We start from the raw sequence: 26113 nt of genomic DNA on the forward strand, positions 1-26113 counted from the left end.
GCTGTGCTTCCAGATCCATAGCTCACTTCATTTCAATAAACAGGATTTAAAATGTAGTGAAGTGTGACAGAGAAATAGATGAGTTGTTGTAGCTGTGTTATGGATATAAGTAGAGTGGTAATCAGTAATTTGTTTCCAAAATCTGAGCTAAAAATGGTATAGCTGTTAGAACAGTACTGAGTTCAGAATACCAAGTGAACTTAGTCAAATCACAGTTTTAATGGGCCTTCCTTCATTAGTTTAAGTAAAAGAGACAGATCAGGTCACCATCTCTGGGGATCAGTGTCTTGTTCTTAGCCTGTGATGGTGCTTTTTAAACAAATAAGTGTGATCAGACATAAAGCTTCATACAGACCCATGAAAGTGGGCTTTAATCCTTCAGGATTAAATTCTTCTTTTTGCAAGTGTAATTTGGACAGCAGAGTGCAAGCGAGCACAGGGATGGGCGTTCTGGCTCCAGGGAGCTCCTTTCAGCATCTCTAGCCCCCAGCCATCTCCACTGAGAGGCTGGAATGAAGAAGCACAACAGAAGGGCATTTCTGCCAGGGTAGGAGGACTGAGAAGCAAATCAGAATGGACAGTCTGAAATAACTCACTTTCCTTTCCTGACCATGGCAGGAAGCAAACACACAATTTAGGATTTAAGCTTTTCACAAATATGGATAAATTTATTTCCACTGTCACCTTGCAATGACAGTGGCATTATCCCCATTTTACACGGGTAAAGCTGAGGCACAGTAAGATTAGGGTTATATGGTCCATTTAATCTGGGTGTCCGTTTTGCAATGCCTTTGGCTCAGTTACAGAGCTTAGTCAAATCTATATATAACGTTATGTGTGGTCTCACTGGCTACAAATAGAGCCCTGCATGCTTAGTTCTGCTGCAAATTGCAGCAAAAATTCCTTGTTTGGCAACCGAATAGCAAGAAGAATTCTCTCTGTGATCACCTCTGCGAAGTTTGGATTCAGTGGGAATCTCAAATGGGGGTTTTTTTCATGTGTATAGAAGCTTTAGGCACAGGCAAAGTTAGAGTTCAGTTGTGCATGTGCGCTAGACTGGTTTTCCCCACCCTGCAGTCTTTCCTCTCATTCACTAGACATCTAAATGTCATTTGCAACAGATTACAGAGATTTCTTCATTAGCTAACCTTTATTTATCCCTGGAAATGCTCTGTCACATTCATTAAATTAGTCTGGTCTCTTAGGAAATGATAGTGTTAACTGAAGACTATATATGCAAAAGAGAGCACTTTAAGGCTGCATGTGTGGTATTTTTATTTGGTGCTGTCCAGTTCTTAGGCAGCAAAGCTATAGAAGTAAGGATGAAGTACTTTGCTAGGGCCTCTGAGAAGAGTTGAAGTGTGTGTAAGCCGTGTTCCAAGTTCCATCTTCACATTTCTTGATTTTTCATGTTTCCTTATATGAATCTCAATGACTTTTTCAAGTCTTTAAAGAGAGGACGGTGACTTCGATCACTGCTCTCAGTTTGCCATATCTTGCTCTGCAGTTCTGTGCTGTCATATGAAGTACAGACATCTGCAGAGCAGGTTATGGAAGTGGCTGTGTTTTAACTCGGGGATTTCCTTCTGCTGGGGGCTGGAGAGGCGGGCACAGGTCTGGCTGCACACACTGTGCCATGCAAGGCATGACACAGCTTGGCTGATGGACACTGAAAGAAAATGTCCCAGGCTCTGGACACAGCTTCACCTTGTACTGGTTTTAAATATGAAAGAATAATTTGCAACACAGACAACTGCATGTTTAGCAAAACCTAGTAAATATATTAACCCAGATTTTCTGAGGAAGTTTGATTGAGTCAATAATAACAACCCTGAAGCTGTCCTTTTCTAACAACAGATATGTATCACAAGTGGTGAACATATATAATTGTCCTTCAGTATCAGAAGATGCAGAATATGAGCAATGGCCTAAACAAATGGCATACTCTTCATTTTAACAGGCTGGTGTCATCAGGCATGAGTCTGGCCCAGTATATTGGATGATCAAGCTAAGTAGTCCAAATTGCTTCATTTTCTAAAAACATGATCAGCATCACAAAGACAAGGAAGACTCATGCTTTATAAGCACCAGAGAATATATTAAGCAGGTTGATTAGATAATGCAAAGACCAGATAAGAGGTTCTGTGGATAAGAAGTAGGAAGTGACTAGGAAGAGAGATATTTAAAGATTAATTCATTTATGCACATGACATATTGAGGTCACTTTACATATTCATCTCCTACCTTCCATTCACATCTACATCCATTTATGCCTTTAAAGCAATTTTGCCTTTTCTTAACCTCTTATCTCTCAGAGATTTTCTTCTGACATCCGAATGCCTGGTTTGGACAGCTATAGAGTAGCTGCTGCAGGTTTTTTTAGAGCTCTTTTATGCTTTGTTGGTTTTGACTCCAGATTTTCTGTCCAGAGAGCTTTTGACAACTCTCTCTACTAGGAATTTCCATAATTTTTCAGGAGGGGAAAAGAAGGTTTCCTTGGTTTTGTGCTTAATATGTAAAATGCAGTAATCTGTAAGCCTTGTGATAAATCATACTTATAGGAACAAGATCATGTGTTTTGAGCTTTGAGTTTGGTCTTGACAGGTATGCAAGTATGCTAAGATATTCCTTTAGTGATCAGAAAGTCACTCTTTAGTGGAAAATTATTCAGCAAACCAATTATAAATTTCATATCACATTTCACAGATTTTAATCATTAAAGATGTTTGGTGCAAAGCAGTCACTAGTATGCCATACACAAACCTAATAAGGTCTTAGAGATGAGTGGTATGCAAGAACCTTTTTGCATGATGGCCAGATGTACTCAATTATCTATCTATCTATTTGAAGTTAGTTATATTTTGTTTTTCATCAGAGTAATAAATACATTAATATATCACCTTATTTTATATTGAGAAAGAAAAAAGGCCATATAGAAAAAACAATACAGCAGAATTTTATAACTCCTTCAGATTTTTGTCACAAATTGCACTAATAGTCTGTAGCTAATTATAGCTACTTGATTTCCCCCCTCAAGCACAGCTTTTACATTATACATTTAAGCTGTTTAATTAGTGGTTTAGGTAATAAATTGGTCTTGTATCAGTCTGTTTTATTTTGTCATTGCTAATGAAATTATTGTAATGTTTGGCTTAGCAAGTAAAGGAACTCTGTTATTTTACCTTGTGTTTTAAGAGCTATTCCCTATTTGTGTTGCATACCAGATGTCACACTAATTATTATCTGCAGACAGGAGTCTGCTCTATATGTAAAGCTTTTCTAAAAGCATTATGCACTGAATGGTGCAAACTACTGTTATGCTTCAGTATGTTAATGCTTTGAAATCACCCCTTGTTGTCTTAGGAACTCCTTGGAACTATGATTGTGAAACAAAACTGTGAAATTTTCAGAATTTATCAGATCTGAGATCAAATGCTACCTGCCTTCTTACTTAGCCCAGCTAAATGAAATGTTCGGGTTGTGTGTGGTTTTTTTAATGGAACTGTGGCTTTTTCACTTTCATTTGCTCTGTATGCAAAAAAAAAAATAATAATTCTTGTAAATCTTCCAACTTAGAGCAGGGATTTTTTCTTGTAAAAATAAACAAGATTCAGCCCACACTCTTTAGTTTAAGTAAGAATACCTTCAACACATGAAGTTCTATATAAGAATTTTTATACCTTTAAAAGCCAAACCTTTTCAAGTTCTCAGCCTCTCAGCACTTTTAACTGAACTTTTCAATCAGTAGGAGACTTGAACTCTTCTCACTTCAGATGAGACAGGAAAAGAAGAATGGACCATGGGTAGTTTTGTGGAGTATGCCTGTTACTTCATAATTAGCTTGTCTATTCAGTTCTGCTGCTCATTTTGGGGAGCAGGGGGAGTTTGGATGAAAGGCAAAATGTTAAGAAATAGGTTTTCTGGCACGTTCAGGTGATTCCTGCTGAACTGTGTTAATAAGAAGGGTTTCCATAGAAGACGGGACAGTAAGATAGAGTGATTTGGCTTTAGCAGCCTAATTCTAACCATTTTCTGCTTTTCAATGTCTTCTAAATTATTATGGAGCAATTAAAGCAATAAATTACAGTGCTTTGAAGAGCAATACATTTCCATGCCATGATTCTGCATATGGAAGGCAAGTACTTAACAGAAAAAAAACACAAAAAAACAAACACTGCTAACATTTAAAAAACAGCCTTTAGTATTATTTCATTGAAGCAAAATTTGTATTCCACTTGTCCAGGAAAGACTTCAGGAACAAGATCTCTTGGTAGGTCATTCTGCACAGGAGGTTTTAGGAAACCAGAGTAATAGACTTCATTGGTAGCATAGCTAATTTTCTAGGAATGAAATGGAAGTAGCAGCCAGTTTGCCCAGGCTTTGAGTGTGTGGGGGATGTGGGAAAAACATACCTGCATATATACTTCTGTTGAGTTCAAAACTAGGCTGGGACACATAGTCTCAGAAGATTCATACCATGCTTTTTTCATTTTGACACTCAGTTAAGGTCCCAAGTCAAACTATTACGTAGTCAAAAGATCAAAAGGTTTATTATTGTTGGGATTTTGGTGAGGAAGAACACAAACACGGCAGTATGCATGGATTGTGCCTCTTCAGATTTTTGGGTTTATGTAACTGGTAGGGCTGCCAGGTCTCTGAAGGATATGTTCTAGTAAAAGCAATGATCTCGGAGCGAGGCCATCTATTTTTCATTAAGAAACATGAAAAGTGTTGTTCAGAGTTCAAACTGAACTCTTACCACAGCACAGTGAGATCTGTGTAACTGAATTCATTTTATCCAGACTTGTGTCTTACTGATTTTAGATAAAATTAATAGCAAAATTAGAAGTTTCAAAATTATATAACAATGTGATATAGGTAATTTACAGCAGCTGTGGGCTACTAAAAGTGGAGGAACCAGAGGACGTTTTCTCATGAGATATCCAGTACTGATGTTTTATTTCAGTCTGTTGCTAATGATGGGGTTCACAAGCTTTTGTGTCCTTATCCAAAGCAGACCAGTAATTATTTGCTGATCACTACCATAGGGTGATGTCACTGATCACTGGTTTTAGTTACAGTATAATAACATTTATTGGCAAAAATAAGTATGAAATAATACTGCATTTGATTGTAGTTTTTACTGCTAAAATTCGACAAGGCAAAAGCACTGTGTGAGTTACAACAGGATCACACTCAGTTTCTGAAGCTGGCTTGGAGTAATGCTGGCATTGCGGGGTCTAACACGGAACTGCACGTTGCTGGATGACACTCAAACACTTTCAGCCTTTGTCACCCAGACTGGAAGGCAAGAGGACAGGCACCGACTCTATTCATAACCACATGGCAGAGCTGTGGGGGGTTTTTTCTGGGAGTTTTTTCAAGATGGGTATGAAAATCACCTCATTTGTATCAAAATCAAAATGATGTCAAATCAGACTGTCCACTGGAAATTGAAGTCAGCATACTGCTGAGTGCAGATGAGTTAGCTCTAACCGGATAATTAAAGATGATCTTGACCTTTTACTCCTTCTCCTTTCTTCCCTTACTCATTTTTCTCCTAACAGAAACACGTCATTTGTTATAATTGCATTAGACCCTGAGAAGTGACTCATCATATAATGGGTACCAGCAGAATTAATTACCATGAACAGAGGAATTTTTTAAATCCAAATATATTGTTATATCTAAGTTATAAACCTTTGAAATGAAAGTGTTGTCTTAAAATCATAGTCTAGTAGTAGCACCAGTATCTGCCTCTATAACAAGAACCAGACCTACAATTAAAAATACTTGCTATTTGAAGTGATGTCAAACTTTTGTAGTACCAAATATAAAAGCAAGCAAGACATTATTAGACATTATCTTAAAGTTTGTCAATTGAAAAACTGAAACACCATAAATGTAAAGGTTCCTGATCTGGAAAAAAGTGTGTAAAATTAAACCAAATGTATGATGTACAGTAACAGTATGTGAAAGAGTTTAAATGACTGTCTGTGTGCCTGTATACATGTGTATTGTCTTTGCATAGATACTCACACATACAGAAGATACTCTAGTACTTCACATTTCCTTCCATCTATAAAACTAATTGCAAATTATTTCTTTTTGTTCTTCTCACAGCTGAATTTTTATTCCTCTTGTGGGGTGTTTATCTCTGCTATGCAGTGCGGACAGTCCCATCAGCATTTCATGAGCCACGTTATATGGCTGTTGCAGTTCACAATGAGCTCATTATCTCTGCTATATTCCATACAATTAGGCAAGTGATCTGTAGATCTAGTAATTAACTATTTATCTTTCAGGTTTCATGTGGTGCAACTTAAAATGGATGAATGGGATAGGATGCATAATAAAAGGTCTTATAAATATTTGTTTCTACCAATTAAGAGATTACTAAACTTAAAAATGTTCCCATGGGATTCAAGAGTATGAAATCATATAATTAGGGGGTTTTCTTCAACAGAGCTTATAAATTAGGTATATGATAAATCAGGTATAGCAAAACTACTGTCTGTCTTCAGTTATCTACATACTGCTCACTGTTTTCTACCCCTAGAAAAACAGCAGGTAAGAATGTTGGTTTATATGAACTTTTCCTGGTGTGTAACAGATTGGTGAGCTGCAGCTATGTGTTAAGATAACTGTACTGGTTTGGGCATGAAGCACAGTGTTTTATATGCTGACATAAAAATATCGTTATGCATATGATGGTATATTAGTAATATAAAGCCCATGTTTCTTATAAAGTCTATAATGAGCTCTACATTTCATACTTGTAAATTATTTGGGTAGTATTTGGGTAATAAGGGCCTTTGCTAGAGCTACATGAAAATTACTATATATGCTTTTCCTACATAGTACCCTGTAAAAATGAATTGGTCCTAGAAATGCAAAATAGCAAGATAACATGAGTTTCATCTCACCCTGTAAAAACCCTTATGACTTTCTTATGATGTTCTCACACCTTCCTTTCCCTCCTGACTAATCTTATCTACTAAATTTTTTTTTATTTAACAATGCTTAATTGACAGTCTTCAAATACTCTTCTCTGTTCCTTGGTCTGTCTTGGTACTCACGTTTCTGTCTGTCTTCTTGCTGTTCGCTTTTGTGCTTTTTTCTGAGTAAACATCAGCAAAGCAAATCCTTCATCTCAGTTCTTTCCTGGTGCTCTTTTTCCTTATCACTGTCATACAGTTCACTGCATTTTTCAGGCTTGCAACTTTCTTTTTCCTTCCCCTTCTTCTAACCTTGTATCTCAACATCCACATACTCTCAAAATCTTTACTCCCTAACACAAACTTCTGCAAAGCTATTGTTTAAAAGCTATATTTGATTGAAACATTTTTTGTTTAATTCCTAGTGGATGTAAAATTCAGTTAAAATACTTCTGAATTTATTATAACCAATATTACAGCTTCTCAGTCAATTCCCCCCCCCATTAATTAATATTCCTAACCTGTGTTTTGGGCCATGTTAGAAGATACAGTTCAGTGCACTAGGAGAGCTATTTTGTGGGCTGCAAGTTTGTTTTAACAATAGAGCAGGATGAAAGTAATCTTGGATTAAAGAGAGGGAAAAAGAGAAAAATAGAAAAATGTGGCATTTTAATTCATGCTTTATGAAGGAGTCACAAAAGGATTAAGTCTTTCAGTTTATCTTATTGACAGTCCTGTGCCTCCAGCTTAAGGTCTGTTGATCGTGTTCTTCCTTTTTCTAATGTACATTTAGTATTGATTCTTTGCTATCTGTCTGATACATGATGGTTTGTTGAAGAAGTATCATGTAGCGTTTATGGATAGAAATGAATAAAATACGCATGATCCCCCCTGAGATTATGTCCATTATTTCTGCATACAAGTTTTAGTCTGTTTCCTTACTTTTTTTTTTTTTTTTTGCTTTCATCTTCCCTGCCAAGGATGCAGTTGAAAGGGTGGATATGTAGGACTTAGATTTATGTGACATATCTGAGTTGTCATGAAGTTGAAAGCACTGGAGTCTTGAAGGACACCTACAAGGCAGCCATCCAGTTTAAAAACTCACAAAGCTCATAGAAGATTGATGTGAGCACTAAATAAAACCTTGAACTGTTTCATTTTGTTTTCCTTTTAAAATATTCCCATTTCAGAAAAAAGAGGATTCTGGATTATCTTCAGATCAGCATAGTATTAAATTCCTGCATTGCTCTTTCTCTTATATTACAGAGAAACCTCAAATTTATGAGGGAAAAAAATCTCATTCAAATAGAAACCCCATCTCTATAGGGCTGAATGGATACCACAAATGCTATTTTGCTTTCAGAGGTATTGTATGGCCTGTATACCTTAATCAGTCAAGACCTCATGCATAAAACAAGCAAAAAACCTTCACAGAATTTGAGGATTGGATCTGTTCAGGGTTAAACAAATCCAGTGGGCATCAGGATGTGGGTGCTTTTTCCTGGCTGTCTGATGGATCTGGCTGCCACTGTTTCCATTTGCAGATTGAGCACATCCACTGTGGTGCAGTCACACACAGCTGCCCACATGGACCAGTGCAGGCCCAAAACAGACAGCCTGGTCCTGTTCTTCCTCTGCAGCTGGACATGGGCTGAGACCTTGGGTCTTACCAGGTGCAAGTCTCCGGTGTTCTTCCTTCACCTTATCACCTATCTGACCCAATTCTTGTCTTCTCCCAAATAAACAACCCACCCTTCATTGTTTTTTTCCTATTGGCCCAAGTTTTGCTACATCTGTACTCAAGTTTGGTATTTGTGATGCCATTAGCTGGGTAATCACAGTCGTATATGCTGTTACTGATACGGTTGCATTGGTGTCACTGACCTTGCAAGTTCTCCTCCCTCAAAGGTCCTTCGGTCACCTGTGAAGTTTGGCCATCTTTCAAATGACTCCCCATTAACCACCTGTGAAATCTTGCTGTCCCTTACAGCACTGTCTGTAACTTTTGCTCACTTCTTGCTCTGTTGTTTGTTACATCCAGCAGTTCATGTCATCTTCATCAGTTCTCATGTTGTGTTCAGTTAGCTAAACCTCAGGCCTGAGCCTCCTCATATCCCCCCACATCCCAGCAGCAACGTCTCTGTAAATGAAATGTTTCATGAACACAATAAAAGATTATCATTAATTATTTCTTGCAAAATATTAAACAAGTAATTATGACTGTGTTATTGCAGCATATAAACCAGTGTTTCATGCCAGACTATTCCTGTTAACAAAAGCTTATGCAAAATGTGCATCTGTGAACTTGGATAAGTTGCAAATGTCATTTCTGTCTGAATGATTTTTTTTAAACCTGCAAATTACAAGCCAGCAGTACATCCATTTATCCATTGCATTGCTTATCGTTTCTGTCTTTGGGAGCTCACTAAAGCAGACAAGCTAAGCATGCTCCAGCTAGCTTTAACTGCACCGCTTGTTCTACCACTCTTTTGGAAAGCTCAGCAAGGAACTGCTTTGTTTGGGAGGTTCAGCCACTCATTTCTTAGCATTCACAAGGCTCTTGGGCCCCGCAGCAGTGAGCTGGGTGGTGCTGCAGTCAAGACCATTTCTCTGCTCTCCACTAAAAGGCATTTTAGTTCAGTTCTCTCTTTGATGGCTTATCAGCTGTACTCGGTAGCTGCAATCTGTGGACATCCTGTGTTTATGAAGTGCACTGCGATTTATCATACTACATGTGCTTACTTAACCTAAAATCACCCCTTCACATCCTTAATGTATGTAAGCTGCCATAACTCAGCTCAGGCCAAAGAAACTGTGACAATATAAACCAAACAAAAAGACAGCTCAATACAGTGAGAAAGATGGAATAAGCAGTATCATTTAAGGTCTGTTGTTTCTTTTTATATTGGGGGTTGTTGGTTGGTTTTTTTCTGAGTTGTTTTGAAATGTGGTAAAAAGCATGTGGATGTCATTTTTAGCCTGTATGAAAGCAGTACAGAGCAAAACCAGTTGTGTTTGGCCATTCAATGAAAAGAAACCTAAGGAACATTAAAGATATTAAATCAATGCACTGGAGAAAATGCAGTGAATTGCAACCCTGAATTCTATTTTCAGATTCATTCTTGTTTCAAGACTTCAGTCTGACTGGATGCTGATGCTGTTCTTTGCACACACACATTTGACTGTGACAGTCACTGTTGGGCTACTTCTGATCCCTAAGGTATTTGAGTCTCCTGTATCTTTTCTTTTGCCAAGATGAAGGCAGATAAATGTTGTCATGCAGAAGCAATTCTGTATAAATCTAGCAAGCAACTGATAGAAAAGGAAGATGTAAAATTTGGCTATTTGGCTACCTAAAAAGCTGTTTTGGTGTGGCTTTTTTTTATTTTAAAAACTTACACATTTTCAAAGATTCTTTCTTTCAGCTTTCAAAATTCCAGGAGTTTAAAGTGCTTAAAATTTTGATGTGATAAATATAAGAAGGAAAGAATTCTGCCCAACTATGCTTTTTTCAGATACTTGGGTGACTGTGCTGCTGCCAGAGTTGGCAGAGATTAGACAAAGAGTTTAGGCAAGAGGATAGAAAAACAAGAATCAGGAGACTGGAGTAGCCATGAGATAGAGAGGTTGGGATTTAAACCAGGCAGTTACAGGCTGAAAAGGTAGAGCCCTTTGTAAATCAGAGCCTGGGATGGACAGATGCTGCATACTGGGAGGAGACATGGCCCATGACATGGAGCCAGGAGCAGTGTTGGGTGCCAAGACGGATGGGTAGGGGCACCAGTACGTGGGGGATGACAGGAGTCGGGGAAGAGAAAACGCTCTGAGCGCTGCAATCACCTCCCATTGGGCTCTGGGACTGAAGTGGCAATATGTCAGTCTCACCAGGGGCAGGAGAACTGCAGGAAGCTCCACCTGTTTCTAGCACTGATCCCCGGGATTTGAATGGAGCTCTTTCTTAAGACAGTACCCCAGCAAAACAAATGATTTTATAATGGCTTTTGAAATGACCAGTCATATTAATCAAAAGGTCAGGAGTCAAAGATAGGAGTAAAATTGAAAGTTATGTATGAAGGAAGAGCATTAAGCAGTTTGAGTTGATAGAATTTTCAGGTTAGTGAAGCTGCTATTCCCATCTTCTGCCTGTGTGTCTGAACAGGGTATGCTTATAATTGTCAAATATACATACATTGAACAGTCACAACGAGGGGACACATTGATGCAGCCTTAATACTGCATAACCTTGTTTTATTTCAAATTACTTTTCTGGTCTTTAGCAATAGTCTTATATTTTCTACTTTGTATTCATAGATTTTATAACATATCTTCAGAGGTGTCTTTCTAAACTAGCCTAGAAAATTTGTTGAGCTTTCTGAAGCTGACTCATAACTACTGATCAACATTTTAATTTTTAGCTTATTATCTGTATAACGCTGCAGAGGCTTTTCTTCCAGCATACCAAAGAATTCAGGGAATTAAGATTCTCAAGGTTTTGTTCTATTCATAAAGTCCTGAAGACAGATGACTGTGTGAACAATGGTAACTACAGATGAGTGAATCAGTATGAACAAAACAATTATGACAACCTCTCTCCAACTCTTGATTCAAGCGTTTGCTAAAACATAGAAGAGAAAAAAAATGTCTCCTTTTTCATTAGTTTCCATCTTTTTTCTTTATTTTTCCTTTTTTTTGGCCACCTCATGTCTTCCTCTTCAGGGTCAGGATCTAAAATGGAAGAATTGCTTTCTGCACGATTATTAAGCTGTATGGAATACAAAATAATGGCTTAGAGTTTTAGCTGCCTACTTGGAAATACTGTCTGAGAGTCTATTTTTACCCTAGCTTAATTGAAATACCGTTTAAAGAGGTTCAAACAAGCATCAAAATAAGTAGGAATTTTTTCTCAAGCAAATCTTTAAGATTTATCAAGTTAAGGTATCTTCATAAGAGTTCCTTCCACACAATACTGATACTCCATAGGACACTACTTATGCCAGCTAAGATTATAGATAGTGTTTTAAATTCAAGAATCATATGAAATCTATAGAAAGATCGTTGTACCATAAAAACTGCTGTAAGCTCTTATAGTGATGTTGGAGTAAACTTTTGCACTCATGGCAACCTCTTTTTTATGAATACTTATTGCAGTTTTCACATTCAAGCAATAACCCAAGAGATGATATAGCTACAGAAGCTTATGAAGATGAGCTTGATATGGGTCGGTCTGGATCCTATCTGAACAGCAGTATCAACTCAGCGTGGAGTGAACACAGTTTGGATCCTGAAGATATTCGGGTACATAAAACTCATTTAAATAGCATTCATTTTCAAGAACAACACTTTTTCCTACAAGTAAACTCCAGATTGCATGCATTTATCTTTCTTTGCAGATATCAGCTGAGAAAGGCTAGCTTAGATCTCTTATGGTTGTGGTATCGGGTCATGTAAAATCTCATGGAAACTATTCACTAGTGTGAAGAGATGCTGAATTATTAGTTGCAGTAAAAGTCATACTGGCAGCTAAGGAGGAGGAATCATCCACAGCAAGAGCTGTTTATCATAGGCTCTTTGAATTATCTTGAAGTGCTAACAACATTTGGTTTCAGTGTCATTAGCCATTTGTACGTAACATATACATAAGCATGTATAACTGCATAGATAAAACTTTAAAAACGTGTGATCAAAAGAAAAAAATTATTCCTATCTTGCATGATAAAAGGGGTTATATTCTGAGAATAAATAATAGCTATAGAGATCAGCAGGAAAGCATACACCTCAGCATTGTGAAATGTGAAACATACAGCATAAATGTATATGAAGGTTGTGTGCTGTGGAAGGTCTGTGCATGAGGGTTGAACTTATTTTTAAAGTGCAAAAAAAAATGGATTCAATTTGGTGGAGAAATAGCATATTCAAGAATCAGAAAAGACAGAGAAGTACGTTTAATGCCACTGTTAGAGCAATAGATCTTGCATCCGTCAGGCTGCTTGTTTGACTGCACTGGCTCTGTACATACTAGTTTTGCCATTCACTTTGCTTTGCAGGATGAGTTGAAGAAACTATATGCCCAGCTTGAAATCTATAAAAGGAAAAAGATGATTGCTAATAATCCCCATCTCCAGAAAAAAAGGTGCTCTAAAAAGGGCTTGGGGCGCTCGATAATGCGGCGTATTACAGAAATCCCTGAGACAGTCACCCGGCAGTGCTCCAGGGATGAGAAGGACTTGATGGAGCACAGTGCTGTGAAGAGCTTGGCCACACTGAAGAAAAATGCGCAGGATTCCACAAGCTCTGCAAAGCCAAAGGAAGAGACTTTGAAAAACCGGGTCTTTTCCTTAAAAAAGTCCCACAGCACTTACGATCATGTTAGGGATCAAACAGAAGAACCAAATGGCTTAACTACAGAAAGTGCAGAAGTTATACCTGCTGAGAAAACACTCCTGGACTCCTTGAACGGTAACAAATTAACCAAAAATGCTCCTGAAAAAGTTGAAGCTGTCTCCACTGAATCGGTCCCTTTGGTGTGCAAATCAGTAAGTGCACATAACTTAAGTGCTGATAAGAAGCCTCTGCATCCAAGAACGTCTGTGTTACAAAAATCCCTCAGTGTTATTGCTAGTGCCAAGGAAAAGACTCTGGGACTAACGGGTAAAACACAAAGTCTAGAAGAAAGCACTAAATCTCATAAATCTCAGCAGAAGGGTAAGGAGGCCAGCAAAAAGCACTCAGCCTCCGATAAGGGGGAACATAAGGATTCCCACAGGAAAAACTCTACCCAGTCTGAGGAAACAAAGAAAGCCCATAAATCTGGAATTATTAAACAGCAAAGGGTTAGTCAAACACCTGCAAATCCAGACACAGGCCCAGGTAAGTCTTTGCACAAGGACAATTTTGACAGAGGAGAAGTTTGTCCTTGGGAGACATATGACCAAATTCCTGGTCCTGTGCCTTTTGACTCTAAAGCTCAAAAACATGTATCTATTGCATCCTCAGAGGCAGAGAAAAACCACCCTTCCCCGCCAAAGGGGAAGACTCATCATAAGCTGAAGACACCTGAGGGGCACCAACAGTCAAATCAAAAGAGCTCAGAGAAGGTGGAGGCAGCCACTCGGGAGACACAAGAGCAACAGGTCTTTGAAAACGAGAAAAACCAGTCAAATTCCAAGTCTCAGGTCGCTCCTGGGCTGAAGTGTGAGAATGTTAATAAATATACACCTAATACCTGTGCTGGGGAGCGGGAGGAGCTGCCCCAGAAAGCAGCAGAAAAGGAAAACCTCAATAAATTGGCGGAACAGAAAAAAAATGCCTCTTCTGAGGGAAATGTGCTTTCATCTAACTCCCATAAGCCAAGTAGTTACTTACAGCAACCTTTAGCATCTCGAGCTGAAGTCTGCCCTTGGGAGTATGATACACCAGATTTACCAAATGCAGAAAGAAGTGTAGCTTTATTGAACACCTCTGCTATAAGTGCAAATAAAACAGCAGCACCTCGAAAATAAAGAGGCTTTTGGACTGAGGAGAGTAGCAACACAGAAGAAAGACAAGAAAGACAGAAGGGACTTAGGCCAAAAGGATCTGAAAATTCCTAAGGAGCATCACTTAAATCAAGGGAATCAGCACTACAAATAAGTAGAAGTTAAGTGAAGTAAATTATCATTAATGTTGTTATTATTTATTTGTTGAGTGCCAACAATGTGATTAGCAATGCCCAGAATATGGTCCCTGCTCCAAGGATTTTACTGTGTCAGTGAAAGAAATCTGCCTTTGTGAAATCACTTCTCATTTAAAAGAAAAATAATATGATGGTAACAAACGCACAGTGTAGATCTTAACCGAATTATTTCTGGATGCCGTAACTTGCTTTAACTTGCCCTTGGGACTTTAAAGATCCAGCAGAAGTAGGGCACAGAAAATATTCTGATGGCAGAAAGTGGTATCAATGAGCAGCTTATTAAAATGACGACTTTTCACTTTACATATTTAATCTAAATAGCACTGCTAACTCAATGCATCCCAAAAATATTTTCTATAATGATTGCTCTCATTTTCTTATTACTATGCGTTCAACTACACCGTTGTGTCTCATATTAAAGCATTCCAGATTGTATAATTTTTGCAGATAACTTTGATATTATGTGACACAACAACACATTTATGTGATCTGCAGATACTTTCTTCTAATTGCAAGTTAAAATATCTTTTTGTTTATATATAGAATTACAGTAATCTTTCACTGGCTATGGAAGCCGTAATTCTTATCAGGAAATTCTTTTGGTCTTTGGAGACTATTTTTTTTTTCCTTTCCTGTGATTTATATAGTGAATTTTTTTGTTTAATCTCTGTTATTTAAATTTATAGTTTGATACTGTATTATTCGGGAGTTTTATATGCAGTAAGTTATGCACTTCCCTGTTAATGCTCATAGACTTTGTTAGTAGTGGAAATTCAGTCGTCTTAGCTGCATATTAGGACAACTTGTCTGTTTTTTGTTACTAATTGGAAAATATCATCTATCAAACCAGAAATCTTACTTTAAACATCAATTGTGATGATCTTGTTCAGTATTCCCTACTGAGCATATCCTGCTAAATAAGTCAAGCAAGAATGACAGTGAATATACCCCAGAAATTATCACCTCTTTTTCTAAAATAAACAGCTCTGGGAAATACATTAGCTAGCCTATATAGAACAACATTGCACTGTTTACTCCTGATGGCAGACGTCAAAAACTTGGCCCTTGGAGTGACAAGTCCAAAATATTAGTCTTCCCCCACATACGCAATTGCAAGAGGTAATGGGAATTGAAATTATGGCATTTCTCTCCCACTCTCCAAAATGCTTTGATGTTTTTTTTTAAATTTATATGTGCACTTACAGTAAAAGTTAGTGTTTAATACAGTGCTACTTTTCAGCAATAGCACCAGTCCTCATCATGCATATGAGCTTAATTCATGGCCCATTCACAACTATGAGTCTTAGTGATGGTTCACCATCAGGGCCTGAGGACATATAAAGATTCTGAGTAGTATGAGTAATAATGAAAACCCCCCAGCCATCTAAATGGAGTACCAGCAAAGTGCTGTTCACTGGAATTGGCTATACATAGTGTACTCCAAAACAAAGACAGCTCAGTCCTAAAGAACTTGTGCAATTTGAGAGAAGTGATGGGATTCAGTGGAAGAACATGAAATGAGGATGATTGAATAGAATGTGTTAATATATATGTAATATATATAAAAATAGATATTTATATATGTTTAATATATATATATAAATGTCATATCTAATACACACATGCACATACACGTATGTAGTATAAACTGATTTTTGTGGCATCATAGAAAAAGTGGCTTAAGATAAAATGCAATGAGCAGAGGGGCGTAGACAACCTGGGCATGAGGAGGACTTTTTCTGTCCTTCGAAAGGGAGAGGAGTCTATGGGCATGGCTAGACTGACAGATCAAGATGGATCTGATCTTCCTACTGCCTCTGCTAAGCCCTAACCTGTAATGTGCCAACACTTAAGCCAGCAGGGGACAAGTTGGCTCAGGTCTTGGTGCTGTCTAAACACATTTACCTCACTTATAAATTCTCCTCATAGCTCCAGATTAAGTGGCTGAGCTGCCCCAGCCAACCTGGTTAGCCAGAACGATGCTCAGTTACACCACGAGGACATGCTGACTTAGGTCTTTACTAGCCCGGGCTTGTCCGACTCAATCACCCCTCTTTTGTAGGGTGTAATTATGGCCTAGGAGACCTGACTGGGACCCCTGCAACCCAGAATCCTTGTTTCCCCTATGAAAGGGAGTCAGACATATAAGCCTGAGTACTTTGGGCATCAGTGCACCCACTTTGTACACACAGGGCCACTGGCATCCTGTGTGCAACCCAAATCCAGCTTTATCCTTAGTATGGAAAAGAGCTGAGGTTAGACCCGGTGTGCTCAGATTCTCCCTTCCCAGTCCCAGACACTGGTGGAATTTGTCTGTAAATGTTCTGTCAACTTCAGTGGGACTTGGATCAGCTCTTCAGAGAGAAAGTAACCCTATATTTCTATGGGAAGAAGTCCATCCTGGGAACATAGCTTTCTGGGAGTCCTCCAGGAGCACACTGACCCTGTGTGCAGAGAAATACACAATTTTAAACCTGATGAGAGGGTTATCACCTCACACCTCCCCAGCCTTCAAGGGGAGGTTCTGCAGCCCATCTTAGCAGTGGTTTGTGGGAACAGGATGGGGGGACAGCTTATTGCAGGCTGCCCTGACTCACAAAGCCGGTGCTTTGTCAGAGCCAGGGGGTGAGGTTAGAAGTGGGAATCCATGGAGGAATCATGAACGTAGACATTTGTATGTTCTCACTGCCTCTTGGAGTCAAGGAGCAGGCACCAACCCTCTTGCCCTCGCTCGTCTTGCCCTCCATCCTTTACCTCGGAGCTGAGCAAGGACACACTGCCCATGCCCTGCTCTGTGGGAGCCGTGCTGGGGAGCAGCACACACCAAGGGTGAGGGGATCCACACTGGCAAAGTGTCTGCACAGTACCACTGCCCCTTGCATTCCTGGCAGGATCAAGCCCTTCATGCATGACTGTGTCTGTGCCACCGCTATATATCTATAATTCCTTGCTTGGTTTCTTTTCCTTTTCTTTCTTTTTTTTAAAAGATAACTTCATTAGAAACACAAAAGCAAAGCCCAATCCTTGGCTGGTGTAAAACAGCTCAGCTGCACAGCAAGCAAAAAGCAATGGTTGGTTTACCAGGGAAGGCACTGGCTTGTATATTCTTGTTTGGGTTTGATTTCTTTCATTCTGACCGTTTCCCTCACTTCTTAAAAAGTGTCTGTTATGGTTCTTTAGGCTCGTTGTAGTTACATCCTTTAAGACTGACACAACTGGGGAACTTTCCTTTAGAAGACAACAAAGCTTTCCCCAGTTTATTAAGCAACTGATCTTTGGACTACAGATTCAATTGGGACTTAAAATTATTTCACATTTAAGAAAATGAGGGGCCAAACTTCACACAACTATTCTATTTCACTATGATGCTGCTAGAAGCATTGCTTAATGAAGACATACTAAGTTAGACATAAATAATGTTCTGCATTTCATAGATTTTTCTCCACCAGCAAATATGGGCTAGATTGCGTAGTTGTCTTTTTCTGGAGTTTCGTTGTCATTGTTCAGCCAAGAGAAGTGCAACTCTAGAATAAAAATGTTACAAGGATGTTTTCTAGCAGATCTGTTCAGAGAAAAGACAATAAACATGAAGGCCACAAACATTTGCTAGGTTGTCCTTTTAAATGCATGTGCAAGCTGCATTTCTCCTTTATTTCTAAGCCATGGTTTATAAAGAATTAGATTTATACCAATCTTATTAGACTTGTATAATTTATGCAAGATTATGCGCTTTAAAATATAAACCAGTACACACCTATCATCAGCTTTGGTGGCATCATAGACCTGAAACTGGACAATACTTTTATATTTGCTCTCCTTAGGCTTTTGCATGCATATGACAACAGGCAGGCCTGAGCAAACACTGCCTTTGACTTTTAACATTTTAGCTACTCCAAGTTGTAGAGTATATAAAGCTGTAAGTCTCTTCACTTTATAATGTGGTTCTTATGACAATGTTATCTGGCAACCAACAGCATCCACCATGAAATACTTGATAGATTTATGTTGTAATGTGTTGCAGCATGTAAATAATGTAACTTCTCTGCAATAAAGCACATTTATATGAAATCTGTCTGCAGGCTTTTGTGTTGTGGTTTTCTAAAGTCATTATTGATCCAAGCTAAACAAGTTTCCTATCAAACTTCTAAAGTAGCTAATTTTACAGCTTATATGATCTGATCATGTCATTAGCATTTTATGGATTTTCCTCATATTTTCTTAACATCAGCCTTTAGAGTAGATGTGTATTGTGTTCAGGATTTCTGGTTAAGGAAACAGCTCTGTTTTCTCAGTGACTGCAATTTTGAGATCAAAAATTGTAGAGTCTGTTCTATTTTCTTTTGAATTTAATGGCAACTACAGTATTAGAAAATAATAGGAAGTAACTGGATGGCATTTTATCGTGTCACTGTAAAATCCTACAGCTCATCTGTACTGTATGTGTGCATACCTGAATTCCTCATCTAAGATATGTGTCTAACAGATATAGGAAAGATACAAAGAATGGTATCAAAAATATCAGAGACAGAAAATGGCAGCAGTGTAAGTGCAACTTGTTTAGCTTGGAAGAGAGATGACTCAGAAAGGGGGATGAGACCTGTATAAAATTGTGAAGGATTTGAAGATAATTAGGAGACTGGAATTTGCTGGATTTTATCATGCAGAAACTACAGAACACCCAGGGTGATCATCATGCAGCAGCTTAAAACAAATGAAATTTTCTTGTGTATATGGCATAAATAAATTGTGAAGCTAATTTTCACAGATTGCTGTGGGTATCAGGAGTTCAAAAAGCACTTGAGAGGTCATGGAAGAGAAATCCATCAAGATCCCTGAAAACTCTTTAATCCCTAACCTGTAGATGGCTAATAAGTAGTAGAATTCTCTTTGCATAATCATCCATTCTCTTTCCATAATCACCCACTGCTGGATAGATGGGCTTTACACTGCATGATGAACATTTCATGCAGCACAACCTCTGTATGTTTTTTATGCCTGCATAAACACAGATAGTTAGGCTCAATTAGCTTATTTTTTGTTGTCATCCTTGTGTTTTTTAATTATTATTGATGTACAAGTCAGGTTGGTTCTTGCAAGGGCACGTATATATGTTCACTTGTGCCTCTCCCAGTGCTTTCTGGGTTGAAATGCTGATATTGGGTAACCAGTCTGAGTTATAGTGTCAGGTGTAATGGAGACATGATGGGGAAAGAAGGGGAAGGGAATTACTTATGTTTTGTAAATGAACTGTATATATACAAGTCCTTTGCAAACAAGAAGTCCAGATACCAGAAAAACAAGGCTTGGAGATTTTTCTCTGAACCACTCCGTGGGGCTCAGCTCAAATTGAGAGCAGCTTTACTTTCTCAGGTGCAGGGTATCAAAATTAATAGTGGCCTTTTGAGCCCCACTTCTGACATTTCTGACATTTTCACAGTTTTTAAGAAGTAAGGGAATGATTTCCAAAGTTTTGTGGCTTTGGAAATCATCCACAGCTGTATTTTCAAGTGCCATCTTGCTTCTCCCGTTACATTCCGTGAGAGGAAACCATGGCTGTGCCTGCCCAGCCATGAGAAGCTGGGGCAGGGGGATGTTCCCCCATCAGCCTGCTGGCACTCCTGAGGAGGGGATAGAGAAGACAGATGGGCTCTGCACAGCAGTACGTGGTGGGAAGAAGAGAGATATACAGGCATGAATTCAAACAAGAGACTCAGAATGAATATTCAGAAGACTTTTTCCCCATGAGAAGTCAAACAATGGAGAAGGTTACCCGGTTGTGCCATTCCCATCCTTGGAGCTTTTCTTGGATAAAGCCCTGATCCTGTAGATTTGAGCAGCAGGTTGGAGACTTTCTGAATGATCCTATTGTTCTGTGAACAGTGTTTACTTACCCCTCACATGATCCCTTGGAAAGCCTGCAGGTGGATACCAGGCAGCTCTGACTCTTGCCCAGGAGCACAGGACACGCATTCATTTATACAATACGTAACTGTGGGCAAACCCTCTTAACAAACACCAGCTGCCATTACAGCATTTGGCTTTTCCTCTGACCTCCAGAGCCCAGATGATCATGGTAACAAAGTGAAGAAGGAAATTATTTTCTTTAGAGCTGGTTGGGTAGAAGTTTTAGCTGCCTATGTTGAGTACTTGAGCTGATGTACAGTTGAAAGAAACTCTATAAAAATTTTAATGTTTTTCTCTAACACTTTGAGAGTTTTTTAAAATCAGTGCTGGGTTCTGAAGGAACCATTAGGAAATTCTGAATCTGGTGGGGGTTGTGAATGCAGTTGTTCAAAATGGCAGTTGATTTGATTCAGGGTTACAGGGCTGCCAGCCTGCCTGCAGAGAAGTTATTTCAAGCTGAATATGATTTTGGGTTTTTTCAATAAAATAATATTTCTGACAGGGTTGGAGCCAACTTTTTCCAATTCATAAGGAGCTTTTTCATCAACTCGGAAATTAGCTTTAGCAATGCTAGAAATTTAGTAAAGGATATTGATCATTGGTTGGCAGGCTGCCATCATGTTACAATATTCAAACTTCTGGTTCTTTAACACTTGGAAAATTAAACATTATCACTCCATTTCTGCAGGTGATTTTTCTTCCCCCGACCCCTCACCTATTTATGAGTTAACTCTTTTGGTCACTGAAAATGCACAAACAAATCAAACCCTGGGCATTCTACCATGAAATTACTGAATTTTCGACTTGTGGATATATGAGTTGAGTTAAATTGTTCATTGTTTCAAAGCATGACAAAGCATTACATTGTACCCAAAATAGTCATACATTTTTGAAATATGCATTTGTGATCTTTTATGTAATATAGATATGCATAGCTTATATACAAGGTACAGAATCATTACTGCAGCTTCTTAGCTGCAGAAGGCAGGGTTTTCCAGTAGACAAGTAGCAATTAAAGAGAAGCAATTAAAAGAGAAGATTGCTAAACCTGCTCAATGGAAGTCTTTTCATGAAATTCAAACCACTCGGTGTCTTTTGGGTCTGTGGATATAAAATGTGTGCTAAGTTAAGGCCTTCTGTGTCTTTGCTTCTTGGCTGTTGGGGAGATGTTCTGAGGCAGAGCAAATGCAGACCCACCACAGCACAGGTTGTGATACCCACATGTGTGAACTCTTACTTCCCTGCTTGATGGTCACGTGCTGTGCCCTTAATGATGGGGAATCATGGAGTAGACTTAAAAACCTATATTTGGCTGATGGGCTTGGCAAACACCCATAATGGTCGCTCTCTGTTGTATTTTCTCCCCTGCTGCTCTGCAGAAGCTGCCAAGAGCAGTGGAGATGAGATGGGTTTGGATGCTGCAGGGTTGTCAGTGGGGCAGAGTGAGTCTACTGGAGGCTGCCTGGATCTTTTTGAGCACTATTAGTTGTACTGCTTGACAGATGATGTTGGCAGGGAGTTTAGACTGGCTGCCTTACTACAGATGAAAACCACGTTGATTTGACATACTTCAGTGCTAAAAATAGTATCATGTAATGATGTCTTTGCCATGAAAGGTTTTTTTAAGCTGCAGGGGGGTAAGAATCGTGTGGCTCCAAAGCAGTCATCTTGGAGACATCATCAAAGGAAAATCACAGCGGCACTGGAGAAGCCACCTGTCCAGCTCTGTTCCCACATGATATTTCATGAGGTACTTGGCAACTGCACAGGATTTGTGTAAGCCAGCAAAATTGGCTCGTGCTTCTCTATATACAATATATTTTATATTTATATTCATTTTAATGCTTTTGTTTTACAACATTTCAATTTGCCTTTATTTACAGCAGTTTTGATACCTCTGTGATGATTTTTTTGATCTTTTTACAGGAACTTGCTACTACACCTGATTTGTATCTCAGCAACTCTATTGCAAGGCCAACATTATCCTCACAAAATTATTTGTGTTTTAAGTCCAAAAGCAGTAGTTTCATTAAATAGTTTAAAATACAGTTGGATAACAATGTTTTTACACACAAGCTAAAGTACTTGCTAAACCACCTGCTCTGGTGTTTTATTCATTGTCTTGTAAATTTAGATATTATTCTCAATTCTTTGGGAACAATATTAAAATTCAATATAATGGACAAGCAGATCATAATAGAAAAAAAAGAGATAAAACTGCATACTCTTTATTTTGTTAAAAATGTGATAGTGAAAACGTTAGCATTTCTGGGGGAGAAAATAAAACAATGAGGATTTTGTTACTGCTTTCCCATTAAGAACCAATTATTGTAGTATTAAGGAGCTCAGAGAAAACTTTTGTACATTTCTAGTTGATCATATACTACCCTGTACATTCTGTCTATTTAAAACCCTTGTGATTTCAGCTGAAACAAGTATGTATCTTGTAGTTCTTGCCCAAAACTTTTTTTTTCTAGGGGTGCATTTGACCCAGTGGGAATGAGTTTCAACTGAAGGTGCAGAAACTACAAATATATATTGAAGTCCCATACCTGCGTATGATTTTTGGGGTTTATGCACCATTTTTATGCTGTTTCTGTTTTTACCTCACAGTAAATTACTTTTTTATGGAAGTAAATTTTTCGGATATTGTTACTTCAAAAGCATGTTCATGGTTGGAGTGTCAAACAGGTAGGTTATAGAAGGAAATATGTTTACACAAAACAAACAGTACAGTGTTTGGGGGCTTTATAAGCAGAGTTCCCACTTTCCTCTGCTTGTTTGTTGTCTCCTCACATGGGAAAGATACTTTCTACTGTAACTTAATATGACGCAAAAGAAGACTTAGAGGACAGGTTACCAAGTTACGGAATGAGAGGCAAACTATTAGTTAATTCTTAACACAGAAATTACTGATTTTGACTGCCACTGGGAAATCAATTTAGTCTCCATTTCTCTTTGAAAACTCCAGTCTGAAAGTCTAGTTTATTGGTTCTGATGGCAATAAAAAAATCTACAAAGTCAGCAATAGAGTCCATGCCCTTGTACAACTGCTTGGAGAAACAGGCTGATGTGAAGCCAGGTAGACTCTTGGTGTGGGAAACTATTTGGAACAGTACACAGAATGACACATTGACTATATCCAGCATTAATTTTGCACTACCAGGAATTAGTTATTAAAGCAAAACATGAAAGAAAATATGTTTGACAGTATAAACACCTTTTCAGCCAGACTGCGATGGAGAGACCATAAGCTCATACAAAGTAGGCCACCGAATTAGGTGGCCTGTGTTAAGTCAGGATCTGGTTCACATTCATACCAGGGAAACAGAAACCTGCTGCCAACAATTCACCTGATACAAAACCCTTAAGGAACAAAAAAGCATTCATTATCCCAAGAGCTGCCACTGCCCATTCAGATCCCTGGTTTCCAGCTGGTGGTCCCACCAGGTGCTTACTGCCCTTTGCCACCTTGCAGGTAGTACAAAAGGTTTGCCTTTTCACTGGAAATGTCACAGAGGCTTATGCTTGGTCCTGCTCTCTTTTCAGCCAGAGGCCAGAAGCATTGTGCTGCAAACTAAAGCTCCTTTCAGCTTTTTCTCATGGCTGTTCAGCTCCCTTTAATCACCAGAGTTACTTTCCCAAGCTCAAGTCCTGGGCAGATGGCAGCACTATTACCCTCATCTTCTTCAAACATCCCACTTTATTTTATTTAAATCATGCTACCAAACTAAAGCCATTTTGGTAAAATACATGCCCCCTGCCCCGACCAGAGATAGCCAGGACAAAGCCACACTTCTTCACTTTTCTGCCTAGCTGTAAATTTCCAGTGTAATATTTGGCAAATCGTTAAGGGGCAGATTTTTTACATAGGTACTGGTCTGACTCCCAGGCTCCCTGTGCCTTGATTTCCTGTCACTGTGTGAGGAAGACCTGACTGTTTCCTACTGATGGTAGGAAGAAGGATGCAGTTAAAATCTTACAGTCTTTAGATAATTTTCATAGGATTAATAAACCCATGTATGGTTTCACCTTCTGTATGACAAAGGATTATATTGTGTTGAATGACAGTAAAAGGTGATTCAAGAGCAGGTTATTATCAACTTCCAAGTTATGGAAGCTTGCTTAATGTAAGCAATTTTATACTCTTGAGAAATTTTCTCCTGGGTCTTTTATAATTTGCATTTTTCCTTAGCAAAACAAATAAAACCCAGACAAACTCCAAGTTGAAATAACCTGACCTTTTCCTATATTAAAATTCTTATAGTCTCCTGAGTTGTTCAGAAGTAGGAAATTAATATTTGTTGTTTTTTAGCACTGGTGTCAGGAGTTGTCCAGAATTTCCCTGCCTACCTGCACAGCTTGCTGGTGCTATCACAGCATTCCTGTGTACACATGGAGAGCAAATCAAAAATCCTCCTTGCTTCTCCAAATACTATCCAAATGTCACAGGGAGGGTCTTGGGTATTTGCGTCTCTGGTACATCTGGTACAGTTTTATATGTGTCTGTTTAATTTCAGCAGGTCTTAGTCTCTGTTCAATTCCATGGAGCCAGGTAAATTCAAATAAATAATACCAAAGTCTGTTCCTCTTTATATCCTTAAGTAAAATAGCTGGGCTCTGTTAAACAGAGCTGACTCTGCTCGGAAGAAAGCTAAGTTGTGGCACAATGTGGAGATCAAATCTGTTGTGAGCAGCTAGTTTGTTTGTATTTAATGTCACTGTCACAACCTTCATGCATAGCAAACTCAGATCTTGAAAAAGCTTTAGGTGCATTTCCTGATCCTCTTTTCTAGTGTTCTCTGCTGATCTTCAAGGGCTGTTTTCTCCCCTTCTTCTTTGCAAACAGTGATCAAAACGAGCTCATGTACTAACATTGGCTCAGATGCACAGATGTCTCCTAGTCTTTCGTATTTCTTTTATAACCCCTTTTACACGCCTGAGGCCCTGCTTTTGCTTGGCCTGATTGGAGCTCTTCTCCTTCAGTGGGGTTTTTTGTCTCTACCTGTTGATTCCAAGCAGGACACTGAAAACAAGAGACACTTTGAAGCCCTAAGAATCTAGGTGTTTTTAAAAATCTTATTTGCCCCATCTCTCCTGCATGCTTCCTTGTCTTTGATTCTCAGTTTCTCCATCTGTGTCAGACACAAACTTCGTGTTACGGTTTCCCTCTGCCTTCTCGACCAAGTCTGTGCTTGTACCTTTGCTAAAGCCCCCTGTTTTCCAAATTCAGCTTCAAAATCATTTCAGCTAGCAAAGACCATGTGCTCCATCCTGACATGCTGGACATTCATCACCCTTGACATCTGCTCTGAATTCTCTTCTCTCCATGGACACGTTTTGCTCCAGACACTTGTTGCCCCACTTGAGTGAACCTGCCTCTGGCTTATCTTCCTCAGTCTTTCTGGATTCCCTGATCAGCACAGGCTGGAGGTGGCATCATGGTTGCATCAATTTCTGTTGTGTTGTCAATTGTACAAAAATGCACATGCAAAATTAAGTGCTATTTCACTCTTTTTTTAGTCTTTACAGCCTACTATTATGGGAAGAAAAAGACGAAAAATAGGAAGAGGGTTAACTATCACGTGAGTATAATGAA

General features: G+C 38.8%; 1 protein-coding gene across 1 annotated transcript in view; it reads left to right on the plus strand.

The window, feature by feature from the left end:
- Positions 1-18678, plus strand: part of GPR158 (G protein-coupled receptor 158) — a 187128-nt gene extending 168450 nt beyond the window's left edge. The window contains exons 8-11 of the mRNA XM_050308312.1: positions 6124-6262; positions 10053-10158; positions 12087-12233; positions 12983-18678. Coding sequence (XP_050164269.1) covers positions 6124-6262; positions 10053-10158; positions 12087-12233; positions 12983-14437 — 1847 coding nt within the window. The 3' untranslated portion in view covers positions 14438-18678. The remainder of the gene's footprint in view (positions 1-6123; positions 6263-10052; positions 10159-12086; positions 12234-12982) is intronic.
- The last annotated feature ends 7435 nt before the right edge of the window (positions 18679-26113 follow it).

The sequence above is a fragment of the Myiozetetes cayanensis genome, unplaced genomic scaffold, assembly GCF_022539395.1.
Source record: "Myiozetetes cayanensis isolate MyiCay16 unplaced genomic scaffold, myiCay2020 scf1, whole genome shotgun sequence".
Taxonomy (NCBI): Eukaryota; Metazoa; Chordata; class Aves; order Passeriformes; family Tyrannidae; genus Myiozetetes; species Myiozetetes cayanensis.